This window comes from Lonchura striata, chromosome 2, assembly GCF_046129695.1.
Source record: "Lonchura striata isolate bLonStr1 chromosome 2, bLonStr1.mat, whole genome shotgun sequence".
Taxonomy (NCBI): Eukaryota; Metazoa; Chordata; class Aves; order Passeriformes; family Estrildidae; genus Lonchura; species Lonchura striata.
In genome coordinates this window covers 3,876,963-3,898,026 of record NC_134604.1, presented here as the reverse complement: position 1 = coordinate 3,898,026, position 21,064 = coordinate 3,876,963, and the positions used below count along the sequence as shown (strand labels likewise).

General features: G+C 41.4%; 1 protein-coding gene across 1 annotated transcript; it reads right to left on the bottom strand.

Annotated features, from left to right (window-relative positions):
* Positions 1 to 2,937: 2,937 nt before the first annotated feature.
* Positions 2,938 to 14,557, bottom strand: TAGLN3 (transgelin 3). The gene is made up of 6 exons (XM_021535379.3): positions 14,402 to 14,557; positions 14,129 to 14,244; positions 13,527 to 13,708; positions 12,501 to 12,675; positions 8,029 to 8,131; positions 2,938 to 3,494 (listed from the first exon to the last, which is right to left on the bottom strand). The coding sequence occupies exons 3-6, from the start codon at positions 13,704 to 13,706 to the stop codon at positions 3,353 to 3,355; spliced, it is 600 nt and encodes a 199-aa protein (XP_021391054.1). The 5' UTR covers positions 13,707 to 13,708; positions 14,129 to 14,244; positions 14,402 to 14,557; the 3' UTR covers positions 2,938 to 3,352.
* Between the last annotated feature and the right edge of the window lie 6,507 nt (positions 14,558 to 21,064).

Below are 21,064 nucleotides of genomic sequence, written 5' to 3'. Positions count from 1 at the left end.
AATTAACAATAATATTAATATTTCTATATCTGTTGTATGGGAATATAAAAGGATAAAGTGAACTCCAGAATAAATTTGCGGCATTGACTGCCAGATACTAACAGCTAGATTAGTTTAATGGATTAAGGTAATGAAAGAATATGTTATGATCTTGGGGATTGGTTGCCAAAAATAAGATCCTGGGGCATCAGTATTTTTGGCCATTATTTCCTGTGTCTGGAGCTACATGGTATAGATTTTCTTTCCTGGAGCACTTAGCTGGTTTTCTCTAATACAGTTGGTTACATTTTTTTTTTAAATATGCAAGCACACAGTGTTTTCTATAACTTCAATGAGGCTGTTAGCATCAGAAATAAAGTAATATACCCTGGTAATTTAATTGTCATGTAGCCCTTAAAAATGTTGTTTTCTGAGAGGACATATGAATGGAAAATGGAATGAAAATTCTGCAGCTAGAGAGGGAGGGCCAAGGTCACCAAATTCTGGATGGACCCTACAGGCTCTGTCCCCTGTAGGGCAGAGGGTCAGGTTAGGACCTCTCAGTCCTCTTACCTACCTGCAAGGCAGTTCTTCCAGCTCCTCCCATCCAGCCTTTTACCCACTGTGGCTGTGACTGCAGTTTCTATTAAAGGATGGTGGCTGCTGTTCACGTTCACCAATGTGAAATTTCTGCTGGCAGGCATTTGTCTCGCCATCAGCCCAGGTTTCTTTAATCAGCTTATTTGTTTCTAGTAAGAAAACCTGCTGGTCTCTTCATGCTACAGCTGTTGTCATATTTAGGGGAAGTTACTGAGCTACTGCCCTAGCACAGCTAAAATGTGAGCTCCCTTACCTGAGGTGCACCACCTGGAGTTGTCAGCTGTTCCTCTGCTGAGCTAATTCACCTAAGGAGCAGAAGAATAGCCCTGAACAGGTAGCAAACACAAAGCAGTGTGACAGCAGGACACTGGAGGAGCCAGGATGCCCTGGCAGCTGTTAGAGGAGGTACAAGTGGGGACAGGACCTTTTCAGTGGCAGCTACTGCAGATTCACTCCGAGCCAATGGTACAACATGACCTTCACATCCCTTTCTCTGCTTGGCTGAAGTGCTTGGCTGAAGTGGGGAGATGTAATTCTCTTTTCCTGACAGGGAAGATAGAGCTTCCCATGGACTGAAGGAACCATCCTTTCAGTTTACTTGGTGGTAGGAATTTTTGAAGCCACATGAACCTGTGTGTGGCTGGCCCCAGGGCTACTTTGCAAACACCCAGCTGGGTTCAAAGCCAGACAGAAATCACCCCATCTATGTATGTAGGCACTCAGAGAGCTGTCAGAACAGATTAATCTTTGTTTGTTACCTGCCTAGATAGTATGTTTTCAGGCCTTCTTGGAACACTGTCATGAATTAAAAAGAAAAAACCCACAGAGTTCAATTATGTTTTCCTTCCCTCCTGCTTGTGGGGAAGAGGTGAATGGGCTTTGTGAGTGAAAGCCCAGAGATGGCCAATAAGGAAACCTGCACAGAAAAGAGAGTGCACCTCTCAAGAGTGTGTGGGGCACAGCCCCAAGGCAGCTGGCTGGCAAGTCAAGTACTCAGAGAATGCTCTGGGGGCCTTTGGTGGCCAGGTGACTGTGCCAGCCACTTCTTCTATTGACACTCCAGCAAACTGTCTCCAAATGAAATACTTGCCACATCTTCATAAATGAGTGTAACAGATTATTTGAATTTGAACTGTGGGTGTTTTTCACGTCAGAAGCTGTCGCCCTGATCCTTAAGATTTTCTAAAACCTTCTAAGTTTACATTCTATTAGAAAACTTCCCCACACATTTTCTATAAACAACATATTGTTTTGCATTCCTTTGTGGGGGATAGAAGAAATTGATATACTAGTAGTTTGTCCAATGTCTTTGGAGAGGTGGCCCATTCACTCTCCAATCCACTGTCACCTTTAGAAAAGCATAAAAGTTGAAGTCAGAAAATAAACCTTCTTCTTTTTTACCTTGCAGTGGCTCGTGTTGTGCTTTCTCGTGTCCTGTAGCGACAAGAAGCATTCTGGTACTTTTGTTCTATATCTTGCTTTGCATTTGAAACACAAATTTTTTTTTTGTGCTTTTCTTGGTATAGTAGCAAGTATCACAAGATGAAGCCTGTTCTCACCTCTGTCTGACAGGCTGTTCATTCACAGGGGAGAATTCCCCGAGTTTGGAGACTCACCTGCTGCTGGGTGCAGCGAGCCCGGCTGGGTGCTGTGCTTTGGACAAACAAAAGAAGTTGATAACTGACCAGCAGTGGCTGCTGCTAAACTGCCTGCACTGTGCCAAGGTCTTTGCTCTTTCCCATTCTGTCCCCACAGCTGTGAGTGGGCAAGAAGATGGGAGATGCACATCTGGGACAGCTGACCCCACCTGGCCAAAGGATTTCCCATCCCAATTTTGTCGTGGTCAGCAGCAAGAGCTCAGGGAAGAGGAGGAAGGGAATAACTGTGGTGACAAGTAACCATCATGCATGCTGAGGCCATGTTTTCCAGGAAGCAGCCAAGTGCCTACCTGATGATGAGAAATAGTGGATTAATCCTTATTTTGCTTTGTTTTCACACACAGCTTTTGCTTTCCCTATAAAACTGATTTTAGCTTGCTTCACAAGTTTGTGTGCTGCAGATGACTCAGCACACTAGGTCAAGAAAAATCTGAGCTAAATTGGCTGGGACTACATGAATCAGACTCTGTGGATGATAAATATTTTTTTCTTTTTAGGAAAATACTTTAGGTGTGCCTTTGGACAACACTAAATTGAACATATAACACAGACTGTAAACACTATAGCAGGGAGTCACTCAGAGAGTCCTCTGGGTTAGAGATAAGAGAGATTGACCATTGAAAATATTTAACTCATCTGCACTGAACCATGAGGTTGTTGGTTTTGGCTTTTACCTCCTTTAAATAATGAGTCTTTGAGATATCTTTATTTTGTCTTTATTCTTCAGTCAAACAATATCATCATTGAATTGAAGAACGAGGTTACTGGTTGAAATACAAGTGCAGTGTGAGACAAATATGGAAGATAACACTTTGCAAATAAATACAGAATAATTGTCTTTGCATAGTTCAGAAGTGAAAAGTAGGAGGCAGCACGTGCTGTGAGCTGACACACACCACCACAAAAACCCAAGTTCCTAGGCGAACTCTTGCAGCTGCAAAGAAAACAAACCAAACCAAAAATACCCCAAACCTTGGAGAGCACTAACTATTAAAAACCAGGCAGAAAGGGAACTAATAAGCATTTTTTCTTTTTTCTTTGTTTTGTTTTTTTTTTTTTTTTCCTTAATGGACCATGCTGCAGAAAGAGTGTTTTCTCCACAGACAGAGATGCTTTTAAATGATCTGCCTTGGCATCCCATAGCCTGTCATACCCGACTGTGATGCTCCTTTGTTGCTGCCCATCTGAAGGCCTATTACGTTCTGTCCCTGCCGAAGCTGCTCTTCTGAAAATCCTCGTCGATTCTGCTGTGCTTTCCTGCCCAGATACACAAAACATAAGCAACATACATACATACCATCAGTCTATGTCTGATCATGAAATCACACAGGGGTCAGGATAATGAAAATCCATCTGGAATTGGCTCATATCCCTTGTCATGCAATAAAAGTCATCTGCATCATCCCACGTGCTGGGCAATACTGGCTGGGCTAATTGCTTTTCTGCAGATAGAAGTAATGCTCTAGTCAAACCTACAATACTTTAGACTTTCAATGTCCCCATTATTGCAGAACCCCAAGGGACTTCCCAGAAGCTGTGACAGGTAAACTATTTGCAGTGTTGCATATAAAACACAAAAGGGGGTTAATTTGTGTTGAAGCCTATAGCCCTTAACAGCTGCAGTCCATGGGATCTGATCCATGAGACACTTACCTGTGCTGTACTACAAGCTGATACCATCTAGAGTGACAGTAAAAACTGGTATAATTTAACTCAGTGGAGTAAATAAAACGTGTACCCAGAGTGTACCCAGAGCAGCAGTGGGTCAGAGAAGGGACTTGCTCATTTTTGCAGAGGGGACACTGGTTGTCTGCAGGACAGAATGTTTGCTTTGTTGCCAGATCTCTCACCTCCTAAGAATAGTCTTTGCCCTTTACACCTGTGTCTTAACTGTATGGCAGCTCTTTATGTTCTGTCAAAACACACTGATAACTTTTGTTCAGTGTCCCTGGCCTCAAAAGCCTTTTGGATCAATGAACCTTTGTTGGAGCATAAAAGGAGCCTTTTTCTCCCTGAAAATGGCACTGAAGGCCAAAGTGGCAGCCAAGAAGAAGGAGAAAAGTTTGCAATCTTCTGCCTCACAAGCAACTATTCATCTTGGATTCATCCTTCATTTCTACCAGGTGGGGAAAACAAGTGATTTACGATGGAGAAGGATCAATTGGTTGTTACCAATGTGTCTGTACCCAGGCTGAGGGAGGCTTTCCATCTACCAAACCTTGCTCCCACGTGGGTAGAATCTATTTCCCTGCCGTGTCTGTTTGTCCTGTGGTCAGGTTACAGGTTGCACAGCAATATGGCATTGAGTTACAGTTTGCCTTTTCTTCCCCACCCCTCCACTGGATGAGAACACAAGGTTAGGTACCTGCTGTGATTGAAAACCATCAACACGATCCTCTCTGTGAGGGTCATATCCTGCACTGTGCTGACAGCCCTGGCTCAAGTCCAAAAAAGCATTTCAATGCTCTGCAAGTTCAGGGAGTTCAGGAAATTGCAGGGGACGAACTCATGTCTGTCACCCTGATTCTTAAGATTTTCTAAAGCCTTCTGAGTTTACATTCTGTTAGAAAACTTTCCCACACATTTTCTGTAAACAACATATTGTTTTGCATTCCTTCATAGGGGTGGAGAAACTTGATGTACTGGTGGTTTGTCCAATGTCTTTGGAGAGGTGGCCCATTCACTCTCCAATCCACTGTCACCTTTGGAAAATTATAAAGCCTGGAGTCAGAATAATAAACTTCCTTCTTCTTTTTGCCTCACCATCACGGTGGCTCGTGTTGTGCTTTTCGTGTCCTATAGCAACACATGTCCACGTGAAAGCCCAGCAAAGTGGAAGGGGGAGAAAGATCCACAGGACACCAGGACTGACCAGTCATTTTGCAGAATGAGTGCACAAGTGGTGAAGTACAGACTCGTAAGAGGGTTTATAGAGGCCCACCACAGGCTCTCAGATCCCACAGCTCTTGCCAGAAACTCACTGTTTTTTGGGAGGCACACAGAACTGTGGTGCCTCAGAAAGCAGGCCCCTCTCATGGCTGCTTAATTTCTTTTCCAGAACACTTACACAGGCAGCAAACTACTGCCAGGATCTCCAGGAGAGGAAGTTTTTAGAACAACTCCTATTACCTAATTGAATCTCAGGTTCACTGTGTCTGCCTCTATTTTAATTTAAAAAACAGGAAAGCACTCTACTGTTCTATTCTCTTTCCTCCTAGAATTTTCTGCTATGTTGATGAGTACTTCCACAGAAAGTAAAAAAGTAATTAAACAGGGAAAAAAATAGAACTGCAAAGAAGAAATTAAAGGAGAGACTAAGGATAGGCTGGATAGGCTAATAGAAATTGATTGCATATATGGCTTGATAGTATTATTTTTATCATCACAGGCCCCACATTTAGTATATGATGGTCTTACAGATAATATGTACAAGATTTGTTTTTAGGTGAGTGGAAACAGCCTTAACTGAGACTAAGAAAAGAGATGAAGGCAAGTCTACTCACCTGCCATGCCTCACACTATGTCAAGCTCTGTTTGGCCTGTCTGGCATCACTCTTACCCAAAACTGAGCCCACCAGATCTGTCAAACTTCTGTGCCAACTTTACACCTGTGCTCGTGTTTGCCAACCCACAGGGTAACAAACAGCTATGAATCCATGAATCTTGCTAGGCAAGGACAGGGACATCAGTCTGATGGCACTGGGAATGTGAGACACTGGCAATGGAAAGTTAAATGGCTCAGCTCCAGTGTGGCATTATCCCAAAGACTGCAGATCCCTGCATGGATACTCTCACACCGTTTGATCCCAGTCTTTATGCTCAACTTAAGGTGATTAAGAGTCAGCCTGGAAGCCCTGAATGATGAGCAGCACAGGGTGGCAGTGAGAGGGTTTGGTCTGCCTGAAGGGATAGGGAAGCTACTCAGAAAACAGCTCCTGACTGGCAACATGCCCTAACAGCAGCTTTCCTTAAGGCAGCCACTGCAACACGGTGTTTCACAGGTGTCGGAACCCAAAATGTCCCTCAGACATTTTTGGATGTTCCAGGCCCAGGTCAGAGGCATTTGAGACCCTGGCAGGCAGCTGGAAACAGCTGTGATTTTGGGTTTGAGCCATGGAATGATTTACCAACCTTGCAGGAAGGATAAGAAGTCACAAAAGTTTAGATATTAGAGTAGAAGTAGTCACAAAGTAGAGGGAAGAATTTTTGAGTGCTGTGCAGGGGGGGTTTGTTTTGTACATGGGGGTCAGAGGGTTTAAGATGGATTTGGGATTTGGGCCTGCCCTGTCCTCCCTCTCTCTTCTTCCTTACCTCCATGTTCTTGGTGATGTTGGCACTCACAGATTGGTTTAGAGTAGAAAAGCACCATTTAATATAGGTAATAGGCATTGGGGAAAAACTGTAAACATGTAACACGTAATGTACCATATAAAAGATAGAAAATCACCATTTAATATAGGCAATAGGCATTGGGGGAAAACTGTAACCATGTCACACGTAATGTACCATATAAAAGAGAGCAGCAGCCCTGGGTGGGGAGAGAAGAAGCAGTCGGGGTCAGAGAGGATGTCAGGGTGTGTGTGTGCCTCTGCCTGAGCTGTGAACAAACCACAGCAGCAGAGAAGAAAATCTTTTAGATAACTTGCAATAAACTGCCTTGAGACCGGACAAGAGAGTGCTGAGCCTTTCTTTGGAAGCTTGGGTGGGAGGAGAGACTTTTCCACCACACGGAGCCACCCCAAACCAGGGTGAGCTCTGGCTCACAGGGACTGCAATGGATATGGGTTGGCTATCCAAGTAGTATGGGCTGGACAGACAGCTAGAAGAGAAGGGAGCTGATCACATCTTCATCCATGCCAACAAAAACTGTTCCCACCCACAATTAAAAGTCCAGATGAAATTTAATTTTTCCATGTGGGGCTTTGTTTTAGTTACATAAAACAAATAAGTCTGTCTGGGTCATAGTGATTTCATGTCTGGTTTATATTAGAGAATGTAACTGGATTTGAAATCAATTTTAAACCTAATTATATTCCATAAATATCAATCTATTTGTGCAGTGTATTAAGTTAATGTAACCTGATTTCATAAAAACAATGCATAGGAGTTTGCATTTATTAATCTAAAATTCAAATCTCAGATTCAGTTTTACTAGATCAGGGTTTAAGACAAACAAAGTGAAGTTTGCTTTATTTTTGCTGAGCCTCACCTAGACATCAGAAAATTCAAGCAAAGACAAGTAATCAGAACTCTTTTTGCTAACCTGCCTTCAACATTTCTCTGTAAGAGATACTCCTGGATGGCAGAAACTCATGTCAATAATATGCCTGCAGGGCAGGAGAGTAACTGCAGGAGGATTTCCTTTTCTTCCTGTCCCTGCTTTACAACCTCCCTAGCCAAAACAAATGGAATTTCAGAACAAATAAACAGTTTTGCCAAGACAGAGAATAAGTGGTGCTCCCCAAGAATAAAGAAGCCTTGGAAATTAAATAATTTTTGGTTTGATGAGAAAAGTAAAGAGACTTCATGCCTTCTCTTTGCTCCATGAAGGTGTTGCTTCTTGGGGGCTCACAGACATCCTTAATAGCCTTGTCTTCCTTAGTCTTTCTGTGTACTATGTGATGTGAGAGAACAAACCTGATGACAAATGTACATTTTTCCTGCTTCCCTTCTCTAGCCTTCAGAAAGAAAATCCTCCCTGTTACAAGGAATTTTCATAAAGCCTAAAGGCAGATAATATTACCAGCTTCTCAGGGAAGACAGCTGAGAGCAGCTGAGCTCTGGACTTTACCTGTGGAACCAGGATGGATCTCCTTTGTAGCAGCCATCATCCTTGGTGACTGCCAAACTGCCCAAAGCCATTAAGGTTCTCTGCACTGCTGCCATGTCCTTCCCTAGAAAGCCAGACAGTGAAATTAATGTAGGAAATCCTTGCACAACAAATAGCTTGGCACACTGAAAAACAGTTTTATCCTATCTATTAACTAACTGCCCCAGGTCCCTGACAATGTGCATTAATAGAATTATAAGTGCTGTTTTACCATTGCTGAAATGGAAGTACTGACATGCAAGGGCTTATTAAAAGTCAACAAAGAGATAGAGTTAAAACAAAACTTAGTTTTTCAGACATTTCTAGGTTTCCAGGCCCTTGATTATTTTAATGCCTTCTTCCACAAATAATGGTAATATACTGAGTAAAATGTGGCTGAAGGAGAATAGCATCTTAAATAACAATGCTTGTGTGTCAGTTTATCCAGAGTCAGTTTGATCCCTGTTCTAAGAGAGCTTACAGCAGTTCTGGGAGCTCCTGTGCAGATAAATTCTATCAGTCCTTCCCAAAGTAACCATCAAAGCACCTTCCTAAACCTTCCTACTTACTATGATGTTATTCAGTTTCATACCTTTAATTTCTCCCATTTGGTCCACTATTTTTCTGTGTTCTCCCTATGCTATGTTACTTCATTCCTCAGTTCAGAAAGGCAGGCTTGTCTCAGCTTTAGCCAACTAAAAGTTACATAACCCATTACCCAATCCAGAATGCTACCTTTTGGAATACTTTCCAGCAAAAATAAGTTGCAGCAGGTATTTCCAATTGTGCAAGGTGGTAAGTTATTGGAAATCTGACTTTTGCTTCTCTCTTATTAAATCCTTCCATAAGCATTTATATTCTTCCCCTCTCCTCTTTCATTGCAGTTCTTCCTCTTTCCTAAAGTACTGTATCTACTTAACAGATCTGATTCTGGCTTTTCACATGTGAAAACAACCAATTCAGAAAAAAGGAGACACCAGAGACACGATGGTAACAGAATTCAGAAATACCTCCAGTGGACCAATATTAATGAGCATCACTGTAGATGAGGCAGAGTGCAGAGGGAAGGGAGCAGTGCACACTCTGTATTTATGCAGTGCATATTCTGTATTTATGCATCACCCTGATTACAGCCTTGTGCAAACCCAGGGCTCTGTAACACAGTGGCTGAGGTGAGGACAGCGTTCTAAAGCTGAAAACATCTATCAGCATCCAGCAGTGCCTGCCATACAGGCTACTAAGGTTTATAAAAATCCTATCTGCAGGGGACCATTTGCTAAGAAATAAAGGTCAGCTCTCTAGAACGGATGTATTTTCCTGTATTTAAGGCGAGCTGCACCAGAGGGGTCCTTGCAGGGGACATCCCCAGGGGCACGTCCACAGCTCCTGGGCAGCAGCTGCACCATATGCTGTGACAGATGCCACAGACAACGTCCTTGGGGTGCCTCCCATACAACAGCGACTGCCTGGGATGAAAAGGGATGCAGAGAAGGATTTAAAAGTGAATCGGCTGAATAATGATGGCAAGCAAAGGAAAAAGGCAAAAGGAACAAAAGGCAGGCAGTGAAATATGATGATCAAGCCCTGCAGAGCCATCTGGCAGCCCCCCCCACGCTCTGTGCTCAGCTCTGCTTTATTTGTCAGTGACGAGTGGGAGATGCTGCAGGGGGAAAACTGAGTGAGTGAGTGGGAGCTGAATGACACGTGATAAAACAAAGCTGAGGAGTGCTGTGGGTGAGGGAAGACCTGAATCCAAGTGGTCTCGTGTCACTTGCCCTCTTCCAGCAAAGGATACAAAGGGCTTGACAGCATTAAAGATAAAAAAAAAAAAAAAAAAAAAAAAATTCAGGGAAAAATTTTAAATTTCCAGCACAGTCACCTTACAGAAGGGATCATACACCTTCCCTGAAGCTGGGTTTGACTCTGGTATTGCACCAAATTGTAGTCAGTACCTTCCCTCAGCTCCAGGACTTGTTTATTGACAGCCATGTGGGCTGCCCACCTGGCCCACAGCTTCAGCCTCTCTTCAGAGACCCACACTGATGATTCTCCTGCATCTCAGTGTCCTCTGCAGGCTGCTTTCAATAGCACAGCCTCACAGAGGAACTTGGCACTGTTTTTAAAACAAGAAAGAAGGGGTCTCTGCTCACTTCTTGTGCTAAGCCTTTCTCTTTAGGCAAAACCCATCTGGAAGGACCTCCTCTCCAGGGCCAGAAAGGAGAAGGTTCAGACACAAAGATGGAGAATTGCTCTGCAGAGTACTCCTGAGATGCTTTTTGTAAATGTTGAACAAATACCCAGTGGTTCAGCTGCCTCTTGCCTGCCTGGAAATATATCAAGGAGGGATCTGTAAAAGGCAGTGAACACGTCTTGGGTGTGGATCAGGAAAAGCTGCTCAGCACAGTACATTTGTGTAAGAAGGGGACAAAAGAGAGGTGATACTTTCCCTGGATCAAGAAGCCAAAGAGATGAAGAAAAGTGCAACAGATGGACTGAGTGAGTTTGAAATGGCCAACAGCAGATCATATCCTCAAACATTTTCATTAATCATTGCTACAAATTTCAAAGCAAAAGCTCATGGAAAACAATTAGTGCCAGGGGACAGCTGTTTCTCAGTCACACTTTTCTTTCCCTATAAACATACATTGACATCTCTCTTTCCAAAGAGATTATGGTGTGAAGTGTAGGAGTACTGCAATGATGAAACAGTGAAATAGAGACTGTCCTTTCTGCCCAGCTAAGGCATCCCTGCTCAGACAATTCAGCCCTGAAGCAGCACAGGTGCCAGAGGTCAGAGTTACAGTGAGACACAAAGAGTTCTCATTGCTGGAGAGACATATTGTGTCATCCCAGCACTGAAATGAGCAGCAGAAAGGATGAGAAGGGAGTGGGAAAGTGAAGCTTTGGGAAGTCTTAAAATAACAGTGAAGAAAAGCCTTGTATGTCTTCCTCCTAGGCTGCAAGTTGTGTTTTGACTTCCTGTCCTCTAGAAGTTACTATCTTTTCACCTTGTGCCTGTTGAGAAAAGGTGGTGAGTGAAAGGAAATCAGGAGAAAGCCACTGGCATTAAGAGCATTATGTCTTCAAAGCAAGTCCTTTTCCTGGTGAGGAGCAATTTTCACATGCATGGTGGGAAGCCATTATGATTTGCAAAAGACTGTAAAGAACAACATCTGAAATGAGCATTTATCATCCCTGACAAGTTAGATGGAGCTTCTCTCTCAACATTCTGCTAGGCTGAGGGGTGGGAAGGTGCTACTTCAGGGAAGTGAAAATCCCTTCATTAAAGACATGTAAAGATAGATTGCATAAAACACTAAAGACTGAACTGGAAGAAACAATCCTGCCTTTGTGCCAAAGGATTTGTCAAGTGAATCTGGCACTCTGAGATATGTACAGATCCCAATAACTCCAGCTGTCAGTATGTCCTTTCCCTCTAAGCCATTCATGAAGAGCTCCCTGGTCTTTCATTTCTCCAGCTGTCCTTCAGACTAGTGATCCCTTCCACGTATATTCTGACTGTCTATGAAAACACACTCCACTTTTTTCTCTTGATGTGTACTCCTACACAAACTATGCTGGCCAGCTTTTTCAGTGTATTCTTTTCCTCTTTCCACTGGTTGATTCTGGTGGAAGATTGTTGGCCCTTTCATATGTGCCTTTCACTGCTCTGCAGCTGTCTTTGCTCTGAGCCCTCAGCTCATTGCATCACCTTGTCCAGGGAGATGCAGGAGATACAGTGTGTTTGGTCAGAGCATCAGCATGGGATGTACCACCACAGAAGAGGGCAAACCAGCCCCAGGAATGCACAAATGACTCAGCTCTTCAGCAACTAGAACATGCAGTTTCCATTTCGAGCCTGGGATGGAGACAGGCTTCACCTGCCTTATGTAAAACCACAGGAGCACCCTGAGGTTTATTTTTTCCTGTTGTCATAGTGACCTCTCCTAAAAGACTGTCTCCTTAGAGAGAGAAGGTCAGCTGCCATGGCATTAAGCAGTGAGTTTTGTTTCTCACTAGTCATAAATGAACCCTCATAAGCTTCACAGAGGCATATATGCTCCTGGGAATGAATTTCTTAGCTTCAATTTAAGCTTTGCTTATAATATGATGAGTGCAATAAAATTTTGTCATCAGTAAATCAGGGTTTTTACATGTTCTTATTAGGAGCTATTTACTTTGAAATCATTAACAGAGAGAACAGTTGTTTTATTAGTGAATTTCTATCAGAATGATGGGGTTTTGGATAACACATGAGCTTGGAAAGGTTCTGTTATGCCCTCAGGGTAATATAAATCCCTCAGAGGAAATAATGCAGCACTGGAAGAACATGGTAATGAGGTAAGGCAAACAGAAACAAAAGATAATTACATTAGAGAATATGCCTAGACAAAATGCATATCAAAGCAAAGTAAAATGAAGACTGTAAACTGACTTTTAGTTTATTATTTTACCTTCCCATAAATCCACTGTCTGGAAAATATCTGTTGTTCTTACTCCGTAGATTTCAGCAGCTTTTAAGAACTGAGATATTTGTTCCATCTGCTTGAAAGCCATTTTTGATTCAGAGATCTTTGCAATAGGCTCATTTCCCTTTGGATGCAAACTGTTTATTAACTTGCATAACAGCTAGAGAAAAAGACAGAAACAAAATTAGAAAGCAGGCACCAAACTAGAAGGCAATTTCTGCACATGAAATGATATTGCATAATGCTTCTGACCTGGCCAGTTTCTGTCAGGGATGAAATTTCTACAGTTAAAAAGAAAAAAGTGAATTGATAATAATCAAAGTATATTAGGAAAGCATTAAAGCTTTCATTAACTGAGGCAATAGCCTAACTATAGAAATCCTAATCTGCTAGAAACAACAAAGCAATCACTGGTAGAGGTTATATAACAACTAACAGAGAAGAAGCCTCATGCCCATGCCAAAAAATAAGCAATGTCAATTGAAATATTGTTAAAGTCACTTTGGCAGAGATTCAATGATTAGCATAGTCTTACAGCCACCGCAAACAGCAGCATCTGCCTGTTGTTCAATAAACCAATGGAATACAATGTTTTAGCTACAGAATTATTCCCAAGAAGACAGTTATAACACAATCCTATCCTTCAAATTTGCTATATCTCTTCAACTTTCCTTGTCAACACTGATTATTTCTTTAAAATAAAAGCATACATCTCATTTAAAAAAAGATTTCATTTAACTGCATGAAAAAAAAATGCTGAAGGAATGAGTCATACTTATATATAAAACATGCATGACTCATAAGAATCATATTGTACTGATCTCAGTGCACTAGAAGGATAATTTATCTTCTGAGATTAAGACTCTTGGTCAAAAGGAAATAAATCAGATACTAAGACATATATTTCTGCACTGACCATGAGCTCTGATTAATTAATCTAAATGAAGACAGAGCACAGGAGCACTGTGCATATAAAAAACATGACAGTGTGCAATTGGACAAAACACTCACTGTTCCATCCATCAACCAGGTCTGAAAATGTTGCCTTCCAGGAGGAGGGTGCTCTATCTGTTCTCCACACTGTACAATAATCCAGTTCACCAGCCTAGACTCTAATTCTGCGTCGTATTTCTGTTCAATCTTTTCCTGAACTTCTCGGCTTAAGCCATAGCTTGGTCCTCTGTTAGCCATCTCTGGAAACAAGGGAGAACTTATTTAGTGGGCAGAGTCCCAGTCCACACCTTTGAAGTATGCACAGGAAAATTAAAGGATAAAAGAGTGAGAAGCCCACGCTAAACATTAGACAGTAGAACAGATGTTCATCAAAGCTGTAAGTAACTGTATGGCACCAAGTTATAGCTCCACAGAACAGGGGAGGGATTAACAAGGGAATATCCTTTTCCAAAAGTACAAATCAGCTACATCTTTTTTAAAAGGAAGGAAAAAAACAGCAGCTCCCCCCCCCCCGCCCCCAACCACAAAAACAGTAGTAAAACAAGATTTAAAACAGGTTTTAAAGAGAGGCTTCTGCTATGTTTACAGAGAATACAATAGGGTTGTCAGATCAACGTTACAGCTGCCTGCAAATCCAAAAGCACTTTAAAATTGCCTACCTAATGCTTGCTAATAAGAAGAAGGTTGTGCATGGGAGCTCAAGCAATCCGATTAAAGATGCAGTCGGAGTCTTCCTCAGCAGAGATGCAAGGATGGAAATCCAGAGCTCAGCACACTGAAAAGCAAAGATGAACTGAAGAGATGAAGGCTGCCACAATGCCCCGCTGCTGCTGCAGCATCGTGGTTTGAAGAACAGTGTATTGATTTGATTTTCCTCACATATGAGGAGGGTCAGAGCAGGGGCGTTGCTAAGAGCCATTAAAGAGACCTGCCTCCTCAGTCACAGCCCAGGGCTCCTGTTTATCTCGCCCATCTGTGCTCTGTTTTCATGCATCTTTCCTCAGCCTTGTGCTGCTCACCCCACCGGCTCAGATTTACTCCACCTAGTCTGCATCAACCCAAATTGCATCAAGCATCCCAGTGACAGGCAGAAACACAACTAGAGGCACTCTGTTAAATGCAGGTGGCAGGAATTACCACACATCTAGTTTATTTTTAGTCCTAAGCCAGAAACAAATCTTTTTTCTCCCTGTTCTGCATCTTGATAACAAGATAAGAGTGTGACAAATAATTTCTCCTCTACCCTGTTCAAATGCTGATAACAAGTTTGAACAAGGGGACAATAGGATGAAAAGTGAAGGAAGAGGAGGCAGGTAGTAGAATATTATTATAGGCCTCTCATCAGTATATATTAGCCTATCAAATAGTGGAATGGTGTCCTGAAAAACAACTCAAAGCACTGAAAACAAGAGGAAATCACTAAAAGGAGCAAACCTACTATAAAGCACAAGGATTTTACTTTCTGCTGCTATGAGTCAGCTAACCACCAGTGATAGGAAGGGAGCTATGCCCATGTGCAGTCATTTAAATTTTGATTATACCACTCATACAGTATGGAAGGGGAGAGAAGAGTTAAGACAAGACTTTTCTTGTGGTCTGATTTAATCCTATATTAAATAGAATCACTTTGCTTCTTTCTGAGTTACATGAGACTGTCAAATATCTTTCATTCATGCTGCATTGTCCACCCTGGTATGAAATAGTTTCCTTTTGGCAAATTATTAATGTTCAGCTTGATATGCAAGGAGGTTGATAAACCCAAGGTGGATACATAATCAGTTTGGTGAACAAAAGTCCTTCTGCTGCATTTGGAGAGGAAAAAAAAGGGGGGAAATCCCCCCACTCCCTTGTATATCTGTTTCATAATGGGCTCTTCATCCATTACTTTCTCATAAGATGCTGAATTCTCAGACTTGCACTGCTTCTGACGCTGCTGGGCTCGAACAGACTCAAGAGATGAAAAATGTAACAGATGACCTAATTCATCGTTGTCCTCCACAGGCGTTTCATTTAGTGCTTTCCCTTCTTTGCTCTGGTAGTTTGAAAGCCCACGAAGCACTTGATTACATAACTCAGAGCAGGCTACGTGACAGGGCCACCACTTGGGCACTTTCTGTCTCAGCGAGCACCGGCTGGAGGCACGGCGGATGCGCAGGAGCCACAAGCCTGGAGCTCAGAGAAGGACCAGGCTGCAGCTGCAACAGGAAGAGGCAGAATCTGAATTTAACATCCTTTCTCTTCAAGCAGCCTTTAAGGGCTGGGCTTCACTCTCTTTGGCCAGTCCCACAACCGAGAAGCTTTATTTTGCAATTTCAGAACTTTTTGTGTTCTTCTGTTTAGAAGGGAGCTACCGAGGGTGCCTGGCTGTTTGTGGTCACACCAGGGGGCTGAGTGCTCACTAGCAACAAGATTTTGTGAAAATCACCTACCTTTGCATCAGCCTCTGCTTCCTAACTTGGGGGCAGGGATCAGTAATTTAACTCTCCTAAGCTGCAGAGCAGAGGTCACTCCCTTCACAGATGTTGGCTATGCAACCTGTTCTTGAGGGGCTTTTCCACACTGGGAAAGCTGAAAAGCTTGCCCATCAATATCAATTTTTAATAAGGCTTTGAAAAACTGGGAAACTGCAGAGGATTGGAAAAATGCCAGCTCCCCACCAATATTTTCCAAAGTACCACGAAACAAATCGTAAGCCTGCTTTCTGTGCCATCAATCCTGGGGAAAACAATGGAATAATATTTTTAAGCGACAATGTTGATGCAATTTACTAAATGCTCTGTAATATATTAGAGTTGGCTACTCCATGACATGTTGATTAGGGAACTAAACCAATTCTGAAGCAACATGACACATTAGAGAGATTAAAGCTGGCTAACTAGTAGATCCTATAATATGACTGTAACTGAAAAAACATTAATGATGGTGTATATTTTATTCAGTTTGTACAAGAATATGTTCTCAGGCCTGAACTAGTTAATGTTATTAGAAATCAATGAAAACCCCAGGACTGAACTAGTCAATGTTATTAGAAATCAATGAAAACCCCCCCGCTCCTAAGAAGATCCCAACTCATGTGAATAAGCAAAAAAGATAAACTTCTTTGAAAGCAGTCTATGTGAAAGCAAACAAAAAGTGTCTTATTGCAGCCAAAGTCCAGCCATCATTGAAAAAGTACTTTTAAGAATGCAGCACTCTGTCCTATGACAAAACAGATGTAAAAAAATAATGCAGAGGACAATGAAGATGTTGGGTAAGACACTATGATTGATGGGCTTGGCTGAATAAAATATGGGAGGTGCACCAACAGCAATGGGAATATCACATCCAGTTCTGACAATTACTCTTCATAAAAAGGAGTGGAAGAGTAAAGGAAATTTAAATTGTGATTCCAGTAACTGGAAGATTGAAAATTAGAGCTTTTACAGTAATTACATCAGAAAGATTACGTGTTTATCTCATCAAAACCAGAAGAAAAGGCAAGCACATGTGCCTACAAGTTAAGAAAAACTGAAGAAGCTCAAGTTCCTTATGTCAGACACAGGCAGATTAAAGCCTGATGGTTAGAAATGTGATGTGGAAGAAAGGGGCAGGTTTACAGCATGAAGGTACTACCATTAGAACACTTCACCTACTGCTTCTAATAGATTTTGTCCTCTTATTTTTCTTGGCAACACGAGACTAGAATTTATGACTGAAAACTAGGGCTGAAGCTTGAATAATTGCAGAAGCATTTCATGCCTGTAAGCACCATGACTCCACTTATGCTCCCAGATAATCACAGTATTATCCTATAAATTTAAATAAATCTTTGTAAGCCTATAAATAAATGCTGCCAAACCCAACAACTGATATTAACTAGTGTAGATATTGACCATGTAGATACTGAGCATTGACCAACTGGTATTAACCATGTGTAGATCCAGGGTAACTCAATAGCTTTCAGTGTATTCCAGCTAGAACAGCACCTCCTGAGAACAACTTTGGTTTGAAAATGATACATTGCAATGCACATTCAGAGTAGAACATAAATTAACAACTTTATTTTACTGAAATAGAGGTCAAAACAGACAGCAGAATTTACAAACAAAAACCCCCTAAAAGATCAAATCCTCTAACTATATAAATGGTGCTTTTATGGTTAGGGATTTAGCTTTGCTCTAAGGAACTTTTTCAAGAGGTACTGTCCCAAGGACTAGCACATTCTGGCACACTTTCTGCCAGCAAGCCATAATCAATTAAACCCCAAACCCAACTTGTATGGTCGAGATCTGATCCTAGGCATGTTTCAGGGAATGCTTTTCCCAGGCTACAGTCTGGGCAGCCCACTTGCATCACGCCAATCCCTAAGGGTGCTGCTGTTCAGCAGACTTTACCACTGACAGAGCACCTGCTCCCACCCCAGCAGGCAGCAGTGACCTTCTCATGTTGCCAAGTGGGAGGCAAGTGGACAGCATGGTGCAGATCAGAAGGCCCAAAAAGAGCACAACCTTTCACGTGCTCGCCTCGAAAGATTTCAAATATGTGTTTTTAATTTCAGAACCAAATGACTGGAAGTTTTAGGCATGGTCATTTGCTTTTCCTTCCAAATATAAATGCAGAGGTGCCTGAAGCTCCTTGCCAGACACAAATCGAGAGACTGTAGGAGGTTGAAAATGTGTCTACCTGTGAGCTGCAATTACTGCATCATATAGAGGGTGCCCATTTCTCTTTAATGGAAAAGAAGCACTGGACCACATAACATATATATGCAGGACTTGAAAAAGAAATAAAGGTCAAGCCTACAACCAGACTGCAGTAACTCCTTTTACATATTAGGTGACAAAGGCTGTAACATTTTTCTGTTCTAGGCAAATACATATTGAAGAGAGATGAGGTGCTACAGTCACAAAGCAAATGTGAGCTATAAAAACTGACCAACAAGCAGTAAATCTATGAGCAGAGCATCTGAGATCTTCATCTCTGCCTCTCTTTCTCAACAGTAAAATCTTCCCTTAGAAAATACCCGCTAGGAGCAAAGTGCCAATGACAGGGGCATTAAAACCTCATCCTCAGCAAGCTGGCTGGTCTTTAATATAATGGCTGAGTTCCCTCTGCCCTTCCTGTCCCTGCTGGGCTTGAGAACAAACTTAGAAGAGTGAGAGTGCACACTGATGTTTGGTATTTCTGTCTGCATTCCTTACACAGCTGATGAATTTTCACCAAGCCTTGGTGAAACTTTACATTCATACAGATCTTAATGAATTTGGTCATCAACACGAAGCAGAGAGATTGCTCATCTCAGAGACAGGACAAACAGAGAACCCTCTTCTATTTCGCTGGAAACCTTTAGTATAACTTAACTTTTCAGCATTTAAGAAAACTAAAAAAATGTGAAAGGCTAAGGTAGGTCTTTTTGCAACAGCACTACTGAGTAGCTTAGAAAATAAGTTGATATCTCATTGTTCCCCAGAACATGATTTTCCCTCCCACTTGTTTGGGTTTCTTTCCTGCCAGAGGAGAAAGAAATTACAAGCACAAACCTAATGTAGAAACTGCACTGCTTCAGAAGATGTTACAGCTCTGTATTGCATCCTGACTGGAGCACTGAAGATAGCTGGGCAGCTGCAGACAAGTCACCCGTTGAATATTTCTCTCTAAGCACGTTTTAATTTGATATGAAAAGTATGGTACCATAAATCTTTTAGCCCCACTGAATAACAGCATGTCCAAGAGAGCATGTAACCAAAATTAACATAAAAATGAAACAGCAGGAGGTGATTCTTCTAAAGCCTATCCAGCCACGCTTTTTTGTGAACACTTTTTTGCATTTAGTGTTGATGCAAGAGAAAACAGCTTAGCTAAACAGAAACTACATGAAACACTTAACACCAATTAAGTCAAAAAAACCCCCAAAACAACAACAAAAAGCAAACCAGATGGTGTGTAATACAAAGCCAAACAAGAGGAGAGACAAAACAAGTAGAATATGTAACAAGATAAAAATACATGTATCTAAAACCATGGAAGTACAGCTCAATATAAACAGAGTAAGAGCACTTGTTTATTAGGAAAGAAGTTGAGTAAGCTTTAGAAACTGATTATTTCATGCAAATCAAGCTTATTGTTGAGGAAATATACATTGTATGTTCACAAAATGCTTTGCATTTGTCAACAAATCAGCAGTCTGTTAAAAAAAGAAAAAAAAACAAAACACAACACAATTCATTACAAGGGATTTTAAAAATCTGCATCATGCAGAGCTTTCCAGTGTGCAATATCCTATTTTATTACAGTACCTCTCCAGAGGAATGAAATACTAGTTTTTAAACACAACTAATACTGAAAGTAATCACTATGTAGGCATCTACTGGCAAAGAAAAAAGCAATGCCCCAGGCATTAATGCAGAGGACAAAAATTACCAATTTGGAATGACACTGTAATATGTGAATACCACATTATTTGAGGTTGTCAAAATTTCCTGGTAGATCAACAGCTGCTCAGAGGCAGAATGCAAATCTCTCTAGTTATCACTATCACTTCTTTCAGGCATCTGAACATGCAAAGTTGCCAGCAGTCAAAACTCTGGTAATTTCCAGCATGAACATAGGGAAAATGCTTATGCTTGCAAAGATAAATATCAATGGAATTACTACAGCAAAGTCAGAGAAGAAGGTCTGTCTGCACAAGTTCTACCTCTTCATATTTAAGGAAACCAGATTTACAAAAAGTGAATGTAGAGAGAAGGATGCTAGCATTCCCTGAATTTCAAAACACTACCTGGAATATTGCCTTTGTGAAGAAAGTATCATCTCTGCCTTTGCATTTAGGCCATATGTAACAAACTTTGGGTGTACCTGTAGTGTAAATGCTATCCCTGCTATCCCTGAGAAGGAAAACAGGACTACAAGACAAGTGGCAACAAAAACCACACCCCTAGGAGTAAGTTTTCAGTAATGCTGTGGTTTCAGCAACTGATGCTGCAGTTTTGTATTCCCAAAAATTATGCCAACCCTGTTACACTCATGTTATTACAGCAGAATAATGGAGGGGGCAACAACACAAAACAGCAACAGCAAACAGGGAAAAAAACCCTCCTGAAAATTCTTTACACAACTGCTCCACTTCATATTTGCCTTCACCTCTCTTGCTCTAAGGCACTGCAACAGACATCTTACCTGTAAAAAAATCAATTATTTAATAAAGGCTAACATGAAGCACGAATACAATGCAACTCTTTCAAGAGGAATACACAGCTACAGATTATGCAGGCACAAAAACCCTTCTCCCTGTCCAAAATATTAAATTAAACGTTTACAGGTATAACTACCTATGGAAAAAAAAAAGCTCAAAACTTTTCAGTCACTGAAGTAACATTAATATATGTGAAGAAAAAGTATATAAATTACAACTGGCAACTCTTGGCGTTAATTAAAATTAATTATTTTGGAATTACTGCAGTCCACTTGTTTCAGCCTCATCTTCCATTACAAGCCAAACCAATCTAAGATGAGACAAAACTGGATTTAAAAACCTATCGTGACTAAGGGCAGTTCTGAAATAATTTTGATTTGACTGCATCTTTAAAACCCACAAAATCTGTTTTTTAGGTATAATC